Source organism: Perca fluviatilis, chromosome 17 (genome assembly GCF_010015445.1).
Source record: "Perca fluviatilis chromosome 17, GENO_Pfluv_1.0, whole genome shotgun sequence".
Lineage (NCBI taxonomy): Eukaryota > Metazoa > Chordata > Actinopteri > Perciformes > Percidae > Perca > Perca fluviatilis.
Genome location: NC_053128.1, coordinates 4,150,105 through 4,175,727, shown reverse-complemented (window position 1 = coordinate 4,175,727; position 25,623 = coordinate 4,150,105). Strand labels below are relative to the sequence as shown.

At 39.7% G+C, this 25,623-nt stretch overlaps 1 protein-coding gene across 1 annotated transcript; it reads right to left on the bottom strand.

Annotated features, from left to right (window-relative positions):
* Nucleotides 1–301: 301 nt before the first annotated feature.
* On the bottom strand, nt 302–24,093 carry fpgs (folylpolyglutamate synthase). The gene is made up of 15 exons (XM_039780474.1): nt 23,894–24,093; nt 21,503–21,631; nt 21,333–21,386; nt 20,956–21,020; nt 18,152–18,266; nt 16,486–16,563; nt 15,122–15,183; nt 13,960–14,062; nt 11,667–11,744; nt 11,367–11,514; nt 9,684–9,767; nt 8,672–8,822; nt 5,216–5,291; nt 3,180–3,246; nt 302–1,730 (listed from the first exon to the last, which is right to left on the bottom strand). The coding sequence occupies exons 1-15, from the start codon at nt 24,041–24,043 to the stop codon at nt 1,354–1,356; spliced, it is 1,737 nt and encodes a 578-aa protein (XP_039636408.1). The 5' UTR covers nt 24,044–24,093; the 3' UTR covers nt 302–1,353.
* Between the last annotated feature and the right edge of the window lie 1,530 nt (nt 24,094–25,623).

Below are 25,623 nucleotides of genomic sequence, written 5' to 3'. Positions count from 1 at the left end.
ACTTAATGGCAATAACTCCATTACAGACATAGATATAAAATGAATTTTTGGTTCATTTTATTTCTATGGTTACAGCCAATGAACACTTTGTTTCACAATTCACATAATGGGTTAAGTGTGAAAAACGAAAATACGACATTCGTTTATTTTATATATTGTGAGGAAGGTTACGGTCTGTTTAAGGGAGTCCCTCTGATTGGTAGTAAATGAGACATTCTCTGAAAGTGGATAGGTTACATTGAAAAGACAAAACACAGTCTATTAGGTTCACAAAGAATCCACGAAATAATCAAAACAATGGTAGACACAATTTCCATATTTTTTTATTTACTCATATTTAAGATGCCAGCAATGACCAATTCCATTTAAGTGCATTTATGTGCATTCTTGATGTTTCCACATGAACAGTCAGTGTTGTTTATTTGATAAAAACTAAAAAAGATTTAAAACTCAAATTGGGGGTTGCAGGGTGAATCTGAAATACCTGTAAAGCTTAAGACAGTGGTAGGTTTCACTGAACATGACAACATAAAGACCAGAATGATAAGAGCAAAGTTTCAATAATTTTCACCATTATACATACAATGATGTATGTAGTACAGTCAAATAATTTAATCATTATTATGCATTAAGGACCATTTTCACTATAATTCCAGTGTAAAATAGATTAGACAATTTGATTACATGAATTAATCTGATTCTAATGTAACATTTACACTTCTACAAAAAGAAGAGAGTAGGCCATGTGTATGAAGGACATTGTCAAATAGAAACCGTGCAAAATGGCTTTCTTTAATAAAAAAAAAATAAAAATACTGTAAAAGATAATAGTGTTTCAAATAGATGGTAAAAATCAGAAAACTCCATGTAGCACATTTTGCTGCCATAAATCTACAACTTTTATGGAAAGGTTATGTAATAACCATCACACCACTCTGGTTCATCCTGGGGGCATTGATGAAGCACACACAGTTAGCTAACTCAGCTCACATTGTGGTGTACATGAATGTACACTTTGTAAACATTTAGCTTCAAGTAAGACTAAAGACATTAGCTCCACGCATTTGTGCAGCTGTCTGTAAGGCTCTGGGTGAAACTGGGGATGTTGTGAGGCGCGGAGCTGCCTTGGTCCAAACTTACAGGTTCCTAGAATTAGCCACTGTAGAAAAGCTACAAGATAACAAAACCTGGGTGCAGCTAAGCCCATTCAGGTCAACACCTAAAGTCACTGTACCACAAAAACCTCATCTAAACAGACAGATATCATTTTTCTTCCAACAAGGTAAATGCACACGCCAGCAGAGCATCCCATTATTTCAACTGTTTTGAATTCACAAACTTCATGTGATCCGTTTACTTGGAGGAAGCTGGGTCGAGGTGTTTGAGTACTCCTCCCACCAAGTGGAGGCTTCCAGTGACGAGGATGTGGATCTCGGCTGCATCGCGGAGCGAAACAGCTTTGGCCATGATGCTGGGTTTAACTGATAAGACTCTCTTGGCTGGGTCTTCCAGCACTGAGTCCCTGCCCTGGGTGATCCACTGCAGGGCACTGAGGATGCAGGGGAACACCAGGCTGTCTGCTCTCTTTTCAGAGCCAAGGGGCAGGCTGTCCTCAATGAGCAGCTGTGTACCTTTGTTATCCCCCAGGCTGTTATGGAGATGCCAGCTCCTCTCGTTGTCCAAGCAGCGAGTCAACATGTTCTCCACTGAGACATTGAAGTTCTGCTGGTCTGAGAGGTGTGGAAATGACAGAATGGGAAGGTTCATAGTTTTTCGGTTTCTTTTTTGTTGTTAAGACAAAAGCACTTTAATATTCAAGATTCAGGATACAGTATTACAGATAGATCTGGGAAAAGGGACCATTTTCAAATATCTCTTCAGTGTAAAAGCAATAGTTCAACATTTTGGAAAATGTACTTATTGGCTTTCTTTATTACTTGCATAACCAAAAATCAAAAAATGTCAGTTACAGTGACTGTGCAGTTTCCTGAGGTTTTCTTGTCAAAATGAGATTGCTAGGTTTAGAACCATTGTGTCTGTACAGAGACCAAAAACATCCTGTGCTCAGTGACTATCAGGCAACCCCCGCTATAGAGCCAGAGACAAAGCAGAGAGAAGCACTGGGCAAATGAAGACACAACCTTACACATGTCTGTTTGAGTATTGATTTAATCCTCATGTTGTCCTCCGGTCAAATTTGACCCATTCTCAAAACTTCTATATCAGAAATATGGGTTTCTTTTTAACCAAATTACTCAAAAAATTAAGTACAATTGCAAGTACTCGATTACTACTTTCATTGAATTGTGGGTATTTAGTTTTATCGCATTTGAAAAAATTGAAATGGTTTCAAAACCTTCCTCTAATATTAGTCAAAATCATTTCAAAATAAGGTATAATCTCCTATAAATGACATTTATTGACCACGAATTCCAAAAATACATGTAAAATTTACTATTGGTAGTAAGTTGGTGGTAGCGAAAAATAGCATCGAAAACATTTATAAAAGTGTCAAAAACATTGAAAAAAGTGCAAAAAATGATAAAAACATTGTAAAAAGTGACGAAAAAGGTATCCTAGGCAGCATTGCTGGTTGGGGTTTGTAAATCAAAGTTGGCCCCTCCTCTCTGGCTCAAAAAGCAAATGACCAAAATAAGAAAATACAGGCAGAAGGCAAGGTCTCTGTAGATAACAGACACCGCAACACACTTTAGTGGGTTTCAAGTGATGATTGAGAGGAATTACGTATGTACAAGTCTCTCTTTTTTTTTTTTTTTTTTTGGAATGCTGCTTAGTATACCTTTCATTTTTGGTTAGAGCCAGGCTAGCCATTTCTCGCTGCTTCCAGTCATGCTAAGCTAGGCTAACCCCATCCTGACGTTAGCTCTATATTTAATGCACAGACATGAGAGTGATATCAACCTTCTTATCTCACTCTTGGAAATAAAGCAAACATGCATATTTCCCAAAATGTTCAACTATTTCTTTAAATTAACCACTGGCTGTCCAGAGGTGGGAAAATCAACCTCAAAACTATGCTAAGCAGTTAAAAAATTAGCAGTCATGAAAAGTGCACATGATTTGTAGTTAAGGGGCTAAAAACCACAGGTATTGTCCTTTTTGGGAAAGGTTTTATATTGGTTATCAACAGCCGAAAGCAACGGACTCAATGATCTCACCTGCATTACAAGAAGCGATGGCTTCAGTGATGTTTGGACAGAACACAGCAAAGTCAAAATGGCATGGCTGAAAAGAAAAAAAGAAAGACATAAATGTCTGCTTACACAGTTATTAGTGAGCTGACCAGTGCTCCTTCTGGTGAGATTTATTAGAGGGTCCATGATGGCGTGTGTCCGTACTGGCTAGGATATATATCCTTCAGCCAGGGAAACGATCTGATTTTCATCTTTAAAATCAGGTTAATCGGGTAGGTTTCCCCCCCCGATTATAGCTAATTAAATATGAAAATGGCTTTATTCCTATGCTCTTCATTCATACATAGATTTTTAGTGTTGAATATGCAGAGCCTTATATAACTGAGCCCATATTTATCAAACTTCTAAAACTTGCACTAAAGAATGTTCTAAAGAGCCAACTTGTTGCTCCTACTTACAGCAAAGTAAGAATTACATTTGCTCTCTCTAATTCAGCCAATCAGAAACAAGTATATTTGCCTGTCCAATTCTTCATTCAAAAAAAACAAAAAAAAAAAACACTACTCCTTTAGTAAAAATGTCATAAAAAAATAAAAAAAATAAATGTAATGACATTTTTTTTTAAAGTTGTTTTTATTTTTGTGAAATCCTTAATATCTCTATCCATAAATCATTATTTGTCACAGGAAATCGTACGAGGTACAATTTCAGTAAAATTTAATCCCATCTGCTCCTTCAACTTGTGCATGAAAAGCAGAATGTGGCCGTCCGATTGGCACACAGAAAAAGCTTCCAACATCCCGCTGGACACCGACACAGGCACGGAGGCCACCGGCTCACCGTCAGTCGCCTGCACACTGGCTGGCAGGATGCCCAGCAGAGAAGTCACAGTCGGTGTTTAATTCCTCTACGCTTCCCCCGGTGCCTCGAACGTGGTTGAGATCGTAGCCATAGGGCACAGCTGATATCCTCAACCTTTCCTCTGCCTTTACCCTGATATTTACATTTGAAAGTCTTGAGCGGCCAGGCTAGCAGAGTCAGCAGGAAACTAGGGTTGGGTACCGAAACCCGGTTCCACTATGGAACCGGTTCCTACGCAACCGGTAGGAATCGGACCGGATTAGAACGCAAATTTATGTTGACTGAAATATTTTCCCTCTGTTGCTCCGAAACGGACATAAAAATATCATATTTTCTCTGTAGTCTACCGTTAGCTAGATACCGTAAATGTATGCTACTTTTAAAAGGCCACAATTTCTCTCTGGGCTCACCAAAATGGATGTAAAAGTATATTAACCATATTGTTAAATTTAAATAATTTTCAATAACATTTTTTTTTTTTTCAAGAATCTGTTTAGGAATCAGAATTGTTTTAAAAGCTGCGGTTTGGCATTGGAATCGTAAAAATCCAAACGGTACCCAACCCTACAGGAGACTGGTGAGTGGCTTTTCCCCTCCCAACAAGCGACTCATAGTCATGAGATAACTACAGAGAAGGTCTTGCTAGGTCTTGCTAGCTGGAGCTCCAAATGTTTACATTTGAAAACTTGAACGGCCAGCTGGCTAACTAGTCCAGGCTAGCAAAGTCGGCAGGGAACTGGCAAGCTATTTTCCCGATCCTGTTGAGCGACTCATAGCCACATGCCATCACTGTCCGACCTCAAACACAACTAATATTTGTCAAACTGAAAATTCTGCATAAATATTGCGGATTTACACTAGAAATATATTAGATTGTTGTAACACATTTATTTATACAGCATATATAAATGTATACGTCTTGTCTTAGAACGTAAAAAGGTGCAGACCTCTCCAGTCACTGACGTTTTAAGACAAGACATATAAATGTATTTATACTGTATAAATAAGTGTAACAATCTAATATACTGTATTTATAATATATAATTTTAGAATGTAAATAGGAATGACATTTGACTGAAATGAAAAAAACAACAACAAACTCCACATATACATACTACAATACCCACAACAACCTTCTGCTTAATCGCTGTGAAGACAATGGCCTTTCCCCCTGTATTGCTGAAAGCAGTAGTACTCACCACCAGTAGTTTAATCATGGCTGCCGAGTCTCTCTCTCCTGTGGCATTGAACAGCAAAACTCTGGCCACAGGTCCACTACAACACAAACATGTCAAGGCTTTACATCAGTACTGCTGAGCTGCTTGAGAAAATGTCTGAAGTGTTTGTTTTAGTAAAAGCAAGGAGGGACAGTCATTAGCACAGGGAGGTGCTCCGATACTAGAGTATCAGAATGGGTGGTCTTATTTCCACTTAGGCTCATTTCATATCCTCAAACAATATGGAAGATCAGCCGGCTGGGCTACAGCTTCATGTGAAAACATTTCACATGTGCTCAGTGGACATTAAGAACGTGGTCTTGTTGGGGGAAGGGTGCAACTCCTAAAGCCTTCTTTACAGTGGCCGTTCCCGACCTGTCGCACGACAATGTGATTGGACTCTTAAAATGGATTTTAAGTGTGCGACCAGAGGTTGCGCACCACTCTATTTTTTTCAGCGGCGCACAACAAAGCAGAAACAGGAAGCATGGACGAATTTGAGGGAAACGTGATGCCAGGACTCTCAGAGTGACTGCAAGTCTCTTGTAAATCTTAAAATTGTATCGTGAATGAAAGGCTTAATCCGACTAAGTAGGTCATCAAATCGTTGTGCAGACATTCTGTAGTATTCAAAGTGCTTCTCTTCGTCTATCTTACTCATTTGTTTCACGAGGATATTGAACTCACCATATTTATGTCTAGCGTTATTCAAAGCAGCAGGCTCAAAAGCAGCTCTTCTTCCTTATCCATTGACTCAAATATCATCTTAGCCACTGTTGACATTGACGTCAATGCTGCTGCCAGTTCTGCCATTGTTTACCTTTTTCTTCTTCTTCTAGTCTGTAGAAATAGCAAAGTCGGTAGCCTTTCCTCAGTTACGACACCTCTGTTCAGGAGAAGACTGCAACTTTTGTCGCGAGTATAAACAGTTACGGCGTTTCCATGAAGTCACACTGTTGCGTTGGGAATGGCGAGTATACTGAACGTTAGGGGTGGTACGGTTCATGAAAAAACATCCGAACCGTACGGTTCGCTTTTCCCGGTTCGGAGCGTGTGTGCGTAGCGCGGTTCGTCAATACACTTCTAATGTGCACAAACCACTTACTGCCGTTGTGCCAACACCTATGTTAAAACACTTACCAGAAATGACGAGCGGGAGGAGCGTGACAAACGCAACACATGGCAGATGATTGGACGAACGCGTCACGTGGGGCTGGCTGCTCCCGAATTTCAAAACAGACTAATGGCGTCTCGTTGGGAATACCATCTCATATTGTACTAAAATAGTTCACCGAAACGTGTTTCTGAAAACATTTTGAGCGAGAAACAGGCAGTTGCTGAATCTGTCTCACCGCTCCTCAACGGTGGACTGTGGAGTGCTGCAGGTCACGTCACCTGTATTTTTGTAAGAGCTACGCTGAAGTTGTTAGTTTGATAAATGCAAGTTATTTCAATTGTTATACTGTAATATTTCAATCTTCATGTGCTAAAAAGGGCACATATGTTCCTGTAAATGGCGATACATGCAAATTCTTTTGCCAAATAAATGAAAAGCTTGTTGAAATCATCATTGTTTTCACTCTTGCTGTATCAAAATCTCAGCTAGCTTTCCTCAGAGAAGGTCCCAATAATGGGCTTAAAGTCAAATTCCATTTGTGCATGATTACAAGATAGAACTATGTTATATATATATATATATATATATTATATATATATATATATATATATATATATATATATATATATATATATATATATATAAATATAAAATTTTATATTTCTGGAGTGTTAAAGATTAAAAGAAAAAATAACAAGAACCGTACAGAACTGAAAACCGTGACCCTAAAACCGTGATACGAACCGAACCGTGGGTTTTGGGAACTGTACCACCCCTTCTGAACGTTTTAGAGTGCTTCACCTGGCGGTTTGCGTCACTGGTGTGGTTTATTTCTGCAGGTAGTAACATGTGTGTGTGGGTGTGTGTGTTTACATTTTACTTCTAAATTGTCATTTAAAAATTGGCATTAGAAGCATTTAGAATGCAGGATTTAATAGTGCGTTCCATTTACCTTGGAACTTGAAAGCTGAAGCTGACGTCGCACCCAAGTTGAATGCGGTCCATTTACAAGTCAGATTTTTATTGTTTCATTAGCTCTAGCCAGGTTAGCCATTCTGTTCCAATGCCAGTTTATAACAAGGCATTATGCTGTTTTTTTGTGTATACAAACAGCGTAGGAACATGTCCACAGATCGAAGATGGACAGGACTGTGTGAGACAAATATAAGACCGAAATGCTTATAACTTTATGTTACTACAGCTTTTACAACTGTTGACGCACAGAGCAGCCATATTGGATTTTTAGCTCGGGGTACTTGGTGGTTGCCCAAGTTCCGAGCCCAGAAATCCGAGGTCGGGGTGGGGGGGTGGTGGGTGTTCAGAGTACAAATGGAACGCACTATAACTGAACAGTTGCAGGCATCTACAACAAGGTCCAAAACGGCTGTTATCCATGTTGAAATAACCACTGGTTCTCAAGGCTGATGAGGTTTGTTTTCCTCAGGTAAAAGGTCACGTAATAGGGGCGTGACTCATCAGCGAAGGACACAGTGTGACTGATAAAGGCTGTTTTATGCTTCTGCGTCAACTCCACGCCATAGCTACGCCGTCACACCTACGGCGTTGGGACCTTTTGAGTTTTGTGTCGGGGTTGCTTTGCATCACGGTGCATTCCACCGCCATAATGCTCGGGGTGATAAGTCTGAGGTTATTTGCGAGGTGTCTGCCAGCCAGTTCATGTTATTAATATATATTAAGCAAACTTTAGCACAACTGCCCACAAAGTACTGCTTGCTGGCGAAGTGCTAATTTCAAAACGCTACTGACATATAGACACTTTACAAAAAGGATTACCCCATCATTGTAACCCAAATATGTCTGTGAGTTTATTTGCTAAGCTGATGTCCGTGAACTAGCATGTTGCTACTCCCCACAGTAGGCTGCTGGAAACACCCACTATCAACACACAGGACCAGTTGACCAATCACAGTCCTTGTGGTCTGCGTCACCTCAACGCAAAATATATTTTTTTTGGAGGTGCACGTCGAACTACGGCGGAGGGCTTGGAGAGGGGTTCGTGGCGACGCAGAGGGGTCTGAACGTGGATGTCTGCATCATCGTTTCCAAAGGTCTCTGTTTTTGCAAGTCCAGACTAAAATGCAACCCCTGAGTTTTCAAACTAAAAAGGGGTGATCCGTGTTTAATTTTTATTTTTTTTTAAATCTCCGTTTGATAGGGGTTCTAAAACTACGTAGTGTGGATGATAGGCATAAACATAGCAAAAGATGCTAGGTGTAAATGTAAAAAAATAAGTAAATCGAAAATGTATTAGTTTGGATGTGTCATGTGCCAGTGTCATGTCATTAGAGTGTGATGTTCACCTTGCATTGCTTTCGTGCTGGGCTGCAGTCTCTCTGAACCAGTCTACACAGGCCTGCATACTGCGCATGGTGTGAGCTCCGTCCAAGAAGTAGGTGACTGCTCCGTGTTTCAGAGTCTGATTCCTCCCAGGCCACTCCGTGTCTGCCAGCCCTGACACCAAACACAGATAACATTCCTGGATGAGGTCACATTTTGCTTGGTAACGGTTCAATGTTGGATTTCCATTAGAGCTGCACGATATGAGGAAAATATCTAATTGCGATTATTATTATTTTTTTGACTTATATCGCGATATGATTCACGATATTGGAGGGAATGATAGTTTTTGTATCATTATTCTCATTTTCATTGAAAATTATTAACATTGAAATAAATTAAAATGATTATAGTGTGATTTTTGCAAGGCTCTGTACCAAACAAAGATTCTTTTCTTTAGTCTGTAGGATACGATTTGTAGGCCGGGACATCTCTGCAGCACCACAATACTTCATTCAGAATGGTTTGACAAATATTGTGCCCCCCTTGCGATTTGGATATTGCACTAGTCCATATTGCGATTTCAATTGTGATGAATTGTGCAGCCCTAATTTCAATAAAATCTGATTCACACAACACGATTAACAGTAGCATCATGGCTCCCTCACATTTGAAGAGTTTTACTGTGCATTTTAAAACCGACAAGGACATTGACATTTCTACATAATTTAAACGTGCAGCCAAGAACAGCCACGGTTGACATCTTTGTTTTTATTTTTTTTTATTTTTATTTTTTAAATCGGGTGGATGCATTTAAAATGTTGCCATTTGCTTTTACAGCAAGGTTGGATATTAGCACCAGCTACTAGCTGGTAAAAGATGTAAGTGGCTGCTAGATTTGCTTCACTCACCAGCCAAAAAAATTTAATAATCTATTGAGTGGCGGGTAGATTTTGGAATCCTTCCAACCGTGTTTGTTCTTTGTCCTAATCTCATTTTTCTCTGCTCTACAGTGATTGATTCTTCAGGACTCACCTTTTATCATGATGGGGCTGGGCTTGAAGGTAGTCACTTGAAGTACACCCGTGTTCTCAACACTGGTGGAAGAAAAGCTTTTATCTGTTGAGAGAGGACAGGTTGTTGTGAAAACTGATATAGGCTTTAGCGCTTTTCAGATATGGAATACACAACATTGCTGCTTGTTTAGGTTTCTTTCCATTCAGATGTACTGTAGGTGTCAGTTACGGCTGTATTCGGACAGGACATTTACAGAAGCATTCACAGTGCTCGCACCATATTATGCGTTTATAAAAGGCTTCCTTTTTAACCTCTTTCCCCTCTCCAAGAGGAAGAAAATACATTTCTATAGGCTAAAATGGAGGAATGTTCTCAACAAATTAAAATTGGCTCGTTAACAATTTTTTTTTTATTAAAGTATTTTCTTTGCATAATTTCCTTGCATCTTAGAGATGACAAATGAGAAATGCATGTATTAGAGTAGGGCTGGACAATAGGACCTAAAATTAATTAATTGAACATTTTATCTCGATTACTACTCAAATTCAGATTTATTATTTATTTTTTGTTCACTGACAAGGTGTGTAGCCTACTGTAAATATGCTCAAAAGGTGGGACTTATTTTCTAATGAAAGAGTGCATATGGTTACGTATTGAATATTTCCTACAATTTCCAAGCACACACTGCTTGAAAATAAATCATTTTATGAAAAAACTTTGCTTTGTAGTTGCAGGAAACAGTTCGCTGTTACCCAAACTCCCAGGTAGTTCAGTGCTTGGGTTTCATGCTTTAAAATGTTCGTATGACAGAGGAGTTTCCTGTTTACTGTACGGGACTCTCACAGCTCTCAACCTTTCGCCGCAGGCCGCTGCGCAGCGGAAACACACTATCCCCATTCAAAATGAACGGTTGAAAATGGCATTTTCTCTGCACCGTCTTGAGGACCCACTCAGAGTGTGTAAATCAACACTTCCTCTCCATGTTGCTTCCATGCTGCAGAGGATTAAAAAAAAAACGAAATAACCGATATGGTGAAATTACTTTGGTTAGGTTCTGAATTTTGGTTTGGATTACTTATCGATTAAATGTCTAGCCCTATATTAGGGTGTTGCTAACAAGATGGAACCTGCATTTAATATTGTCATGTGTGTTGCTGTGGTCTTCATGTCTACTCTAGCCTAGTTTACCTGTATATCCTTGACGTTCCACTTGCGGGATTGCTCTGGTGGCAAATTCCGACAGGATCCATGTATTTTTGCCAATGTCCGTTTCCATTCACTTTCTGTGTTGTAATTCTAAACTCCCGTGGATTCAAGAGGACTATGATTAACTGCTCCTCAGATCGCTGCAGGGTAAAGTGAGACAGCTAGCTAGACTGAGTTTTCTCTCACACAACTATTTTACAGCAGCTCCATGACAATTGTGACTGGTTTTAAGAAATGCCAATAAACCAGAGCAGGTTTTTCTCCTATCCCGGAATGCTGTGTGGAGTAGCCAGACCTTACTACGCACCGCAGCGTGTGGATGGTCTGGCAAACTCTAGCCTGGCATTAATTCAGACATGAACCAACATGCTAAATTGTTGACAAATTTGTGGGAGGTGTGGGGTTCGATAGATACACTTGCCCTATCCCAAAAAGAGAGGTAGCTCTCTTAAGAATTGACACACAGTTCAAATGTTAGTAGACAACCCGTCCCACCTGGTAGACATCTTTTCTGCAGCCAAGTGTGACTCAGCTGGAGGGCCAGGGAGGCATTGGACCGCTGGTGCTGCCCTGCCAGGCCCAGACGCAATGGTACACAATCCGTCTGGTAGTCCTCCAGGTCTGGACACACCCACAGAGGACACTACGACAACAGGTTAGACTGCATTACATAAAACTGAGCAGCTGGAGGTGAGATTTCAACAGCCAAGCTTATTTAAAACTTTATTTACCCCTGGACATTTCTCTAAGCAATCCCTGGCTGGAAACTCTGCATTAGTGTGACTGGTCACTTACCCTCATCTTTTTGGCCCTGTTCCTGAGCACAACCATCGCATCTTCTGGCTGTTTGACTGTGAAGGCAGGAACTCCTGGCTGAAAATACATGCACATTAGTAAGCCGACTGTAAGACAATAAGTAGTTTTAATTTAAAGAACTTTAATGTTCACCAAGTCTGAATTCAAGTATAAAGAATGGGTGTTTCTCAGTCCCAGGAATGCAAAGAACGGCCTTTTGTTTGAGGAAAACCTTTCTACAGTATTCCTTCTTGGAAGAATAAACTTGCAAGGTGACAAGCACACAGAATGCTGTCGACAGTTTGAGACGATGTATTCTTGCTGGTATTGCACAATACCCCCAGCAAAGACACTCTAAAATAAAAACCCCAACAATACAATCACTTTATAGATAGGATTGGGCATCGAAAACCAGTTCCAACTCAGAACCAGTTCAAAAATTACGTTTCCAATGCAATCGTTTTTTTATGGTTTTGAACGCAATCAGTTCCAAATTTAACATTCGCAAGTTTTGATTTCCGTAGCGGCCACCGTACTTCCAGGCGCTAGAGCAGTCATAGAGCACAGCAAGCAGCGCACTTAAGTGTGGCTTTATTTTACCTTGAAAAAGCCCGGTATAACTGAAAAAAAGCCCGGTATAACTGTAAATCACCATTGAAAATTTTACTTTTATCTGGGAAATAAGCGTGTGACTTATTTCAACTCCACCTCTCCAAGAATCGGAATTGAGAATCAATAAGAACCGTAATCTAAAGGAATATTCGGAATTGGAATCAGAATGGTTCAAATCAAAACGATGCCCATCCCTGTTTATAAACCATTTAAACAAGCTTCGGACATAAAAAACTAACTCATTTTTTTTTATAATATTGCAATAGTGCAATATTATAAAATAAAAATAAGTCTAACTTATTGAGCTTTGATTTTTTTTTTTTTATAAGCTCAGTGAAATAAGACAAACACAATCATCACCGAGGGGAGACTGCTATACAATACATTGCTCTACCTGCTTTCTCAGTTCCAGCAACAAAACAGTGGAATGCTCCACACAAATATTTTTAGTCAGTTTATACCGAGAATCATGTTGTAATTAAGGTCTGCTTATGCCTCTCTGATTGGATATGCACGGATCTGTCCGTCTACCAGTGTACTCTTAGTGTTATGTAGAGTTGGGTCAATTTCTGGTTCCACAAGTCCGGTCCAGTCTAGGAGGCTAAACCGGTTTGATTGTATGCAAACCTGTTGAACAGACATTCACCTTCTGGCAAATTCAACAGTAGCCTATATTAGCCACCTGTGCCGAGGGCATCACGGCACTAAATCCCACATGTAGTGCAAGCAGTGTTGGGCAGTAGCATTACTAGTTTAACTACTTCTCAATAACATCGCTGTTTTCTGAATCAAATAGTTTGTCAGCAGGCAAAGTGTAAACACTGCAGAAAAATCACGGCTTAGAGGTGCATTACCACCACCATGTGGACTGGAGTTGCTATACTCTCACTAGTCACTGGGCTCTCTCATCAGTCTCAATCGGAACGGCTGAGTCAAGTGCGACACCTAGTGGTAAAATTCGGTACACTGGTCCGGTATTTGGCTTAAGTCTAATTAACATATGCCATAGTATGTTACCACTTTCTGTACAACTCTTTATATTTACCTTCCAAACTGACTGAAACACTAAAATATTTATATATGTATGCAAGAAAAGCAAATACACTAAACACAAATTCAGAAAAAAATGTAGAATCCAGTGCATACATGTTATCTCAAAGAGAGACAAGTACTGTATCTCTCTCCCGGTCATAGGCCACTGCCCACTGCTCGGTAGCCGCTGTCTGAGCGTGACTGTCCGACTAACGAGCGAAATCAAAGCCTCGTGTCTACAAGACCAGCCAGCTCACAGCGCGGTCGGTCTTCATTTGGGCTCTTCAGAAACCTATGGGTGACGTCACTGCACAAGAGGACATCCTCAAATCCTCCTCTCATTTTGTCCACAAGTCAAAAGATATTCAGAGATTTTTCTTCTTAAAGACATTTTCAAAATTTTCAATTATCAAAATAGTTGATTTATCTAATAGTTGACAACTAATCAATTATTCGATTAATCTTTGCAGCTCTAAAATAAAATTAAAAAAAAATATATATAAAGCTGAACATCATCCATCTCCATGACAACAGAGCAAACTCCATCTGCTGACAAATACTGTTAGGTGATGTTGAAAGCACAAAAAAAAAAAATTAATATTTTAGTGCAATCCCGATGACCCATTACTGACGTGTACAGCCAACACACCTTGAAGATGCCTCCTTTCTGCCAGGCGATCTTTTCAATGGTGTCTCCGAGAATCTGAGTGTGGTCTATACCCAGAGAGGAGATGCCACACACCCACGGCCTCCTGTGGACACACAACCACAGAGGAAAATTGATTTTTATTACTCTAGGACCAAGAAGTTCAATTCTCATATGCAATTTATATTATAAAAAAAAATTATAATTGGTGTCCGTGTATCGATACTAGGGGTGTAAAATCACACGTTTAATCAAGATACAATATTATATCAATTCTTTGGACAACGGTACAATTTTTACTGATATCACAAAGTATGCCAGGATACAATTTCAATTTGATTCAATTCAGGGGCCTGAGACCGATGATATGACCAAAATGATACATAACCCTCTCTCTCTCTCTCTCTCTCTCTCTAATTCTGTGAGGTTTGCACCGACTAAAGTGCTTCTGCTGCACTCGTTCTTCCTTTGATTATAACAAGAGTGCCCAGGCGTCAGTGTGAATTTGACGCAGCGCCATCAATGGGAATGACGAGCTAAACTCATTTCAGTACAATAGAATACACGCCACCACTTTTTGAATCTGTAGAGCTTGAATCGCGATACGAATGTGAATCGATTTGTTTTGCATACCCCTAAAATAAATAAATATAAACACACAATATGAAAATAAACTAAAATATGATTAGTCAATTTCATTACTGAGGTCTTCCAGACATTTAAATGAAAAACATAAACCTGTTTTAATAAACCTGTCTACAATAGTGCAGGTTGTGTACCAACGCTCTGCTACCGGCAAGTGTTCTCTCTGATAAAGTTTGATATTGTTTAACAAGCACATTTTATGCAATACTACAGCAGTCCATTACTGGGTGCAAACCTTTATTGATGTTACAGCTTTTGTGTGTTGGTGTATCAAGGAAACATGTCAGTCATGCGCAACTAAAGCTAAAGTTTCATTCTCTAATATGAAACATAAAAATGCAATTTGTACAATCTTTGTTCACAAGTGTCTGATCTGAAGTCTGTTCTGAAGCTCACAAACGACAAATGGGTATCACGTCTGAATATAATTTGGGATCTAGAATGTAAAAATAATCATATTCTAGTTCACCATTTCCAGCCTGACAGTAAATTACTATTGCTTTATACTATTGAATCTTACCTTATAATGTTGGTGCAGTCATATGCTCCACCAATCCCAACTTCAATTACAGCTAAATCCACCTGGAAAAAAACAGAGTTGTTTAGATTTCAGGCAAGTTAGTAATTAGTAATTTAAACAAAACTTTTGCCCTGCTAGTGGGCTTGAGGATAGTGATGTCAGTCCATCAACACACGCTGATCCAGCGCAAGACACCTCAACATCTACAGGCCCGACTGCCAGGAAGTCTCTGCAGAGAATGAACCTTTTACATTGTGGACAATCTTTCAACTTTTGTGCCGTTGCATTTAAATGCAAAGAAGCAGTGAAAATTAGCCTGATGTGGTCCTACTCAGATTCTAGTCAGAATGGGAGTGTGAAACCGCTCCATTGGGCTGTGATTATGGGGCGTGTTCCAACCGAACCAGGAAAAAAAATTACTCTGCTTTCATTGGATAGACCTATAACCAATCAGAGCAACAGAACTCAACACTGTGTATTGTCTCCATAGCAACCACTCTTTGCACAATGCATTCGTTCTAACTTCCGACTTTTAGACCTTTTTGAAGCTGGATATATCATTTGTTTAAGGTAAAAGCAATGATGACCGTTATTAAACATCGTTTTTATTTCTCCGATTCACGGCTTGTTTCTAGCGCCGCTGGGCGATCCCTCTAGTCTCTCTCTATGTCTCTCCACCATATAACGCTCTCTCTCTTCAGTCTCTCTATGTCTCTCCACCATATAACGCTCTCTCTCTCCAGTCTCTCTCTACGTCTCTCCACCATATAACGCTCTCTCTCTCCAGTCTCTCTCTACGTCTCTCCACCATATAACGCTCTCTACTTCAGTCTCTCTCCACCATATAACGCTCTCTCTCTATCTCTCTCCACCATATAACGCTCTCTCTCTTCAGTCTCTCTCTATCTCTCTCCACCATAAAACGCTCTCTCTCTTCAGTCTCTCTCTATCTCGCTCCACCATATAATGCTACCATGCTTTCGAGCAGTTGTTGCGGCTCCTCCGCTGAGGATTTTAAAATGAATGCCTGTCGATATCTTCTGTAACAGACGCGATGGTGGAATCTACACATCTCAACAAATTCAACCCAAGCGTTCTTTGGTGACGTGGTTGATTCTGTTACTGTTGATCATCTGTCCAACATCTGATTGATCTGATTGGTACGAACAGATCCTGTTCGGGCAATAATTGCTTCTCAATGGAGCGAGTCCAGACCGAACTTCCCGACCTCGAATTTTGTGGGCGGGGCTAAGTTCAGCTGGCACCCAGGCTAAGTGAAAATGGCTTTGCCTCTAAAAGAAACTATTTCTTCAGAAAATAATTTGCTGGCTGCTGATTAAGGCAGCAGAGGCCTGCTAGCGCACCTTCTCCTGAAGAAACACATGGAAGGCCAAGATGGTGAGGAAACGGAAGTATGCCGGCATCGTCCCTCCATAGGCATCCTAAAGAGGTCAAAAAAAAAATAATAAAGACGTTTTTATACAATAATATACACCAGTTAATGCCCCTGTGTGTAGAATATTTTTTACTTCAGGATCTTATAAATAATTCAAATAGAAAAACTAGAGACCATCATGTGATGGGATCACACCAGCCAGCGACTTTAGGCCCTACTTCCAGCAGAGTTGCCCTAGCTGCCATGCCGCTGCACGCACACGCACCCTGTAGAAACAGCCTGTGAAAAACCTTCCTAAATGTTGCAGCTGTCCAGAGTAGAAGTGTAATATACAACAGCGAGCAGACTGGCAAAACTTTAAAAAAAAAATCATCTGCTGCTCATGTCTGGCGCAGAAGGTGAAGAGTCCCTTTTGGGTACAACTTTATTTATATTTTGCTTCTAGGAGATGAACTAGAACCTTATTTTTTGTCTATTTTAGGTCCCAATGTGAAAACAGTGATCTGTTAATTTAATTTTGGGTAAAACGTTTTGGTACTATATTATTTATATTTTGCTTCTAGGAGATGCATTGTGAAAACATGCAAAGAGTTGTACATTAGCAGGAATGTAGCACAACATGGAAGTGAAAGCAGTGCTCCGTTTATTTAAATGTTAAAATTCCCCACTTCTAAGCACACAGCAGATCATAATGCAATTTCAGAGCTGATATGCGAAATCTTTCTTCTTCTCACTCAGCCTCCCCCTCCATGCTCACCCTGGGTCTGGTTGTTTAAGTGTGCTGCTAACTTACTAACACTAATAACATTACCGTCAGCAAAAAAAAACAAACACAAATCAAATCCATACTTCAACGTTAACCGTCAAGCCACTTAGCACGTTTGAAAATGAATACCTCTGCTGATGTGTTAAATTTGTTAATGATAATGACAAGACAGCACTGCAGTCATTAAACGCCGACTGTGCCGATATCAACATTGACAGCGTTGACAAAAAAAAGACAACACTAAAATGTAGTTAAAACAAAAACTCCTTGCCTTCCACCTTTGATGGATACACAACACTACCAGCTAGAGTGCTGTAGAGTGCACTGTGGACAATTTAGTTAATATAGAGAGAACATGCAGATGTTTTTTTCCCCATTGACCAATCAATTGGTTGAAGAGTAGGTGGAATTTCAGTCGACCAAGACTTTCTTCGGTTGAAGACAACCTGAATGTCAGCGTGTCCAAAGTATTTAAGGGGTCAAACTGCACACTGAGTGCTATTAATGTGACCAAAGAGTGCTGTCACATGATGGTCATGCTCATCCTGACATCAGGGGTCTCATTTTCTACTGACTCAATTACAACCTGTGACACTGATAATACAGAATAAAGCTCTACTCGGGCTAGGAATACAAACAGGATGCACAATCAGGTAAAAAGACACAGAAACCACTGCTTGGAATGCCAACGGTTACCTTTAGACGATTAAAGGTTAATCCATTGAATCATTTCACCGAGTGAAGTGAATGAGTAGCCATGGTTAGACTGGCGGTCAAGTTTCTTTTCAGCTAGTCCAACAGTTACATTTAAAACTGAAAAGGGGCTGTGTTTTAAAACTATACATCTCTGCCTGGTTCCGTGACCTACCTTAGTTTCATCCAGCCGTCCATAAACCTGCCAGAAGTATTTAGTGAAGAGCTCTTTTCCAATGGGCTGTCCATTGATTCGAATCCTCTCCCTGACTTGAACCAAATGTGGGGAACTACAACAAAGAAGGAATCAAAAGGAGGAGTGTTTAGAGACAGTTTTTTTACTTGCCAAGTAGAGGGAAATGCATACCATGGCAAGGTTTATCAATATAAATGTTAACTGCGTTATTTTCCTTATTTTTAATTTATGATTTTTTGTTATTGCACTTGCAGGTCTATGTAACAGAGTCATACCAATGATGGTATATCATAAAATCAATGTGACCACAAATGGCATTTTAAATGAATGCATGTAATGCTATGTGCTATTAAAATAGTACATTCCTGTGCAATGCATTAATTGGCTTTATGTCCCTCACTGCTTCAGATGATAACTTCCAAGGAAACATGCTCCATCTCTCTTCCTGCCACTGATTGACGTGTTTAGGCTACTCAAACTATTTCTCTATTTTCACCTGCGGTTCCTCTCCGTAATCTTTACTGGTTGATCCAACTAATGTATTATAAAATACATATGTAATTTGTATAAAACAATATCCAAAATAGTACAACATGTACCTATTATCAGCACTGTTGCAGGCACTAGCTGAATGTTTTAACTGTGGAAGTGTGCTTCCAGTGCAGCTGGGTGATATTGAAGAATAATAGCAGAAAAACAAGTCAAACTCCACTGTTATTTTCAGCTGTTATAGTGGGGCTTAGGCATTGCCTTATTTTAATGTTGACAAAATCCCACAGTATTATTACAATGACCATTTTTGTTTTTTTTAAACTTGACCTAACTGTTTAAAATGACCTATTGTGACCTTCAGGATAATCCTCATGAAACATCACAACCACAAACTAGAGACTGAGGGCAAATCGAGATCGGAGGCTTTCCTAGGTAGATCGACAATTAGGGGGTTTCTGAGCAGTTTCCAGAACTAAAGTGCTCGCCATCCAATCACCGAAAAATACAATTCTTACAGAAATCTTCAAATGTCATTGTCAACAATTTCTGAGACATAAGTGCACATGGGAGTGGCCATCACATACAATACTTCCATCATAATTTAAGCCCTTATACACTTCCACAATTTATTTTAATTCTTTTTTTAAATTTCTGATTCATAACTAGAAAAACTTTATTTACTTAGAAAAATTAATCTTCAGGTTTCCAGCTTTTAGATGATTTAGCCCACTCCTATGTGGCATATACTGTTCCGCTGTAACAACTCCAAATTTTGCTATACAATTCATTGTCTCAGAAATAATTGCGATTAACAATATAATTGTCTCTTTCAGCCAAATGTAATATTAATATATATATTAATATTAATTGATTACTTTTTTTGGGCATGTTAGGCCTTTATTTCTATAGCTGAAGACATGAAAGGGGAGAGAGAGGGGGAATGACATGCAGCAAAGGGCTACGGGTCGGAGTCAAACCTGCGGACGCTGCGTCGAGGAGTAAACCTCTATATATGTATACCTGCTGTACCAGGTGAGCTACCCAGGCGCCCATTTATTACTTTTTCAAACAAATGAAAGTTTTGAATGAATCCCAGGATACATCTTTTGGTTGTATCACTGTTAGGGCTGGGCGATAGGGAGAAAATCAGATATCACAATATTCTTGACCAAATACCTCGCTATCGATATTGCGGTGATATTCTAGGGTTGACAATTGGTGCTTTAACAAAATATTTTCACACTTATAAATAATCATCAGTAATATGGACATAATGTCTAAGTGGGGAAAGGCAAATAATAGAACAGCTAGAACAGTCTGGTGAGTTCAGAAAAGTACATCACTTTACTGTAATGCAGCCTTTAAAACCAGGAAAAGACAACACTAATGTCATATCACGATATTACGATATCCAAAATCTAAGATGATATCTAGTCTCATATCACGATATCAATATAATAATATGGATATATTGCACAGCCCTAATCACTGTTATGTGACCCAGATAATGTAATAACACTATGAACATAAACTTGACAATAGAACATTTAGCCTCATCAATGAAAAACAAAGCATTAATCATTAACAAAAAAATAAAATAAATAGAAGCATGTTCAATTTCTCTGGCTTGAGACCACTACAGCCCAGGATGTTTGGAGTTGCTATGGCAACCAGTAACAGCTGCTGCTAGCATTGCTTTAGCTCAACGGTCCAACCAATCATCACATACAGTATATAATTACAATTTGCCATATCTAAACAAAATCAACAACTACCACCAACAGTCATACCCCTTAAGACCTAAGCAAATGTTATTTACAAATTAGACAAATTTGAGCCCATAAGGAATGACGGCCACTTCCGCTACAGCGTTATTAATTTAACAAAGCACAATAGTAGCTAGATTAAACAATAGACTGACTCAATACATTACTCAAACATGTGTAAAGGTGCTTTGGTGGATTTTTACGTCGAAAGCCGACTTGCCTTGCAACTGTGGGTGGGGGGTCCTGTGGTAGGAATCCATAGCCACTGTTCTGGGACGCTACAGCGTGCATGCAGGTTTTGGAAACGTGTTTGATGGATGCAAACTAAAGTCTGACTAATGTCATTAAAATGCTCTAATAATGCTTTAATTGCAATAAAAGAAAGAAAACGCGATTACGTACGAAATATTGCTGTTAGACAATTATGTAATAATTGACCTTTTATCTACCCACGAACATTCCCTGTCCTCCACCCCTCTTTAAATAAAAAAAAAAGTGTGTGTGGGGGGGGGGGGGCAGTTTTACCTGTAAAATCCAGTGCGGAAACCATAACTTCTTAACATGTGCTCAGTAAACGCACAGGTTGACCCCTGAAAGATAAATGCAAACATTTAAGAGGCCACCCTCGTTTAGCTGTCAAACTCACGTTTAAAAACATGTGTGCATGACCTTTTGTCAGAGCTTGCGTAGTTGGAGCTTAGCGTTCAACATTAAAAGTAAGTCTGTGATCTAAATGTAAACAAAGGATTTGCCGGATCAATATATGCCATTCAGACTTCTCAGTTCTTTATGTAAAAGCATCTGCATGTGACTTGTATGGTCAAATTACTGACTGGGCCTTTGAAATGCAACATACACAATTCAAAATAAAAAAAACAAACTTGTTTGTCTAGTTAGCTCACCTTGCCCTTTGTTCCCGTCACATGAATGATATTGAGATGGTCTAGTTCCTCCACCTTTGAAACCCACACATAAATTCTCTTATCAAATCAGACAACAATAACACTGCATTTCTAATCTTTGAAGTGGTCACTATTATATGCGTTTATTTATGCTGATAAAGCTGACTCACTGTTAGGCCGGCTCGTTCAAGGAATCCTCTCATGGCCTGGAGCTGCAACTGAGGGTTGCCCCGCCCTCGTCGTACCTCCTCCAGAGCACTAGCATTGGTCTGTAGTGTGTTCAGAGTGCAAATGGCATCCTGCAGAAAAAGCAAAGAGTGAAACGTTTAGAGCCACACAGCACACTTAAAAACAAACCACCATAGTCTACACAGCACAGAGGACCGAAGCTTGGACATGATGCACTGTCCCTGCATTTGACCTATTGCTAGGAGTGAAACACAAGTCAACCAATCGGGCTTTTTGTTCTACATGCAAATGTTTAGTGAGAGCAACATGTTAAGTAGAGTCAGGGTCTCATGTCTGACGGTATCTTGTATTGAAGTCCAGCTCTTATCCATCTGTTGATTAGAGGACTCCACTGGCTTGGTCAGCTAATAACCGCTTTCGAGGGTAAAGGGAAAACTTTTCCTTAAGCTGGACCTGGAAAGGTTTAGTTCTGACATGATCAGTCTTTCCATCATTAAGTCTATCAACAGAAAATGAAAGGTTTTCCGTTTTCTAGCATAGTGAAGTTTTGGACATTTGAAAGTTTTGGACTCCATTAACACATATATGAGCATTGCCTGATCTGCTACTTTATTACCATGGAAACACACGCAGACATACACACACAGCTGCAATGAGACAAAAGCCATGATGACTTTACAAGAAGACATGTTTTACTATACAATACATTTAGACTGAGTATCTCTAACTAGGCCTCCTGCTAAAAAAGTAATAATAGGTCTCGCTGCTTACCATTTCTGTCAAGCCTCCTAAATCACTACCCATGGGTAGATCATCTTCTGTAAAGTCTGACAATGCTGCATCACCTTTTATGGCAGGAATGCCCCGCTACACCTCCATAACAGACACACCCCCACAGACTCCACCTCACTGCAGTGTGGACTGTCCTGCTGCAGATTGTGCAAACAATCTATTTTCTTAAAATACTAGACCTTTGTTAATTTTAGGCTTCCGGTGACAATGCAGGAGCAGCACTGGGAAACTTCAAAATCGCATGCTTTTAGCAGGTCGTTCAATTCGTTATTTTTCTTATTGAGAATCAGGTGAGAAGGTTAATACCAGTCCAAAAATTCTGCCAAAAAAAAAAAATCCCTCTGTACAGGAAAACCCCTGCATACACCCTCGTAATAAAGTCAACTATGACACTTATTTAATCTGTACAAGTACAGAGATTAAACAAACCAGTTGTTACGTGTTGAGCTTTAAAAGGGTGCTGGTAGGTGGATTTTATGACACATGTATCCCATTATAATTTAAGAAGTTGTGGAACTGCAACAGGCATGTTTATTAAAAAAAAACAATAAGGCTCAACAACAATAAAGCAAAAAAATAAATCAGCTTTATTGGCCACGTATGTGCACATACACAAGGAAATTGACTCCAGTTTTGTGTTGCTCTTATTGTTCATACTAGAACAGAGATAGAAAAAACGCTAAAACAAGGACAACAAAGCAGAACAAGGCAAACAAACATGTAATTACTACTACTACAACAATGGATTTTGAATGATTAATGCATGTTAACGGGTTGCTATATACATAATGCGATGGACAGTGCCTGTATCATCTTGATTTGCATTAACCTTAAGCTACAACAATGGACCTTTTTCACAGCAGACATTTTGACTTGTCATAGTAGGAAAAGCACAGCTGACCATGGATCAATTCCATCAAGTGTCCCAGTGAGCTATTTCAGTGAGTCAGCATGCACAATACCAGGGTCTCTCCTAAGTGGAATGCAGCCATCATTAATTGTTTTGAATACACCTGTGCTTTTCCTACTATGACTATGTCAACATGTCCGCCGTGAAAAAAGGTCTATTGAAGATAAGTCAGTGTTTTTCTTGTGTCTTGACAGGAACACGTGTATAGCTTTTAAGATATATGAGTTAATAACAAAACCCACATAATATAAAAAGGTAAACACTTAAGTTTGCAATGTGGACTGGCCCAAGTCAAACTCACGGCACGAGAGGTTTACCGCGTGTTAGCACACCGGTTGAACATTGACGTTGAGTCAGTCAGTGAGGCAACAGACGTAGGATACAACGGACTACTGTGTGTTGCTGTGAGCTCTGTCCACACTGTAATTTTTCATAGCAGTCACTCAGAACCAAACAGCTTCTTTTGCCAGCTTAAAGTCACTCGGCTCTACAACGCCAGCTACAATAAACGAAGTCGCATATGGTACTGTCAGCCATGTTTTCATCCATCTGTGAACACTGTTCAGTCAACTTAGAGTTGCGGTTGCGGTTACAAACTTGTCAAACTAGCACTGGCGGCTAGCTAATTAGCTCGCTAGCAGCCTGTGCAAAGATGGGTAGAAGAGCGTACCTGGTACTCCATGCCTGGTATCTGACGTGCCGTCTTGGTGCTGTAGTGCCTGGCTGAAAAGCTTGCTAAACTACACCCCAAGTGCTTCTTTTGGAGCCGCGCGGCAAACGCGGAGCACCGCTGCCACACGCTCGAAATGCACACCATCATGGGGCGCCGGGCTGTCACAGGAAGCTGCAGCCAAATATGGGAAGCATAGACTGTTACAGTCTATGATGGGAAGTCCTTTTGGCAAACGCAATGACGACACGACACTCCTCCTATGACGACACGACACTACTATTTTTTTACAAGCAAGATAATAAAATAAATGTTATTGATTATTTTCTTCTTTAATTTATTGCTTTTTTAATTAGATTAGGCCCTTAATTGATATAACGGTGTACTTAATTTGTATTTTGGTGTCTGATAAGTCCACGTGGACTGGGCATATGTAGGCTATGCCTGAATTTTGAATATCGTATTAAAAATAGAATGTTGCTCATATGTTTTACATATCCAACATTTCCTTTTACTGGGCAATGAGAGTAAGAAAACTGTCAGGTTTAATTATGAAATAAAAGGGAAGTTTAACTTGCTTAGAATAGCATAATTAATAGTTTGTTATATTTACAGCCAGTAAAAATATTGTACTCACACTCTCATAAACATAAAAAAATCAACGTTTGCCCACATTGACACATCAAAATAAGTAATAATGCCCCTGCATATTTTTGCATTCAGACAGCAGACCAGGCATTTTGATAAAAGTACAACAGATATTATACACAATACAAATAATGGGTTTACAGTGATATTTTATTGCATGTGCATATTTGGCATACTTGGAGACATGATATAATTTCTAAGAATTGTTTTCTGTGTATGATTGATTTTTCAAGAAACTGTAGGCTGGAATGAGGAGGGTTTTTTGGTATTCTTTACAGTTTAATATTGTTGCACTGCTCACTAAATTCAGTTGTAGGCAATGTCTGCAGACTTTGATGAAATAAAGGTATTTTTAATTCAATTCAATTCAATTTTATCAAATCAAATCATAACATAAGTTATCTCGAGACACTTTACAGATAGAGTAGGTCTAGACCACACTCTATAATTTACAAAGCCCCAACAATTCCAACAATTCCAGTAATTCCCTCAAGAGCAAGCAGTGCGACAGTGGCGAGGAAAAACTCCCTCTTGGGAAGAAACCTCGGACAGACCCAGGCTCTTGGTAGGCGGTGTCTGACGAGCCGGTTGGGGGTGTGATGAACAGTGGCGATAGTAGTCACATTAATAATGGAACAGTGACTGGATGTAGCGGGAAGCTGCAGGGTTCAGCAGGACGCAGCATGACATTGCAGGGCATCGCTGAGCTCAGCAGGGAGTGCAGCAGGACCACGGCGACAGCTGCGACCAGGATCTTGGTGCCAACGTTCTCCAAGGAAATACGCTGGGGGAAATTGCACCATCTCAGGCTCCTGATAACTCATTGATTCATCCTTGGCACTAGAAAAGCCCAGATAGTATCAAAGGTAATGAAATGGCAGATTACGCAAAACAGAAGTTAAGAGCATTATTGAACATAGAAAAAAGGACAGGTGTCAAAAGCAATGGGAGAAAGAGAGGAAATGATAAAGCTTTTAAAGAGTACAAAGGTAAGTGGGAGAAATAAGGAGCAAGAGACATGGGATAATATCAAGACTTAGATTTGGACACACTGGGCTAAACAGTAATTTTGTGAATATTGT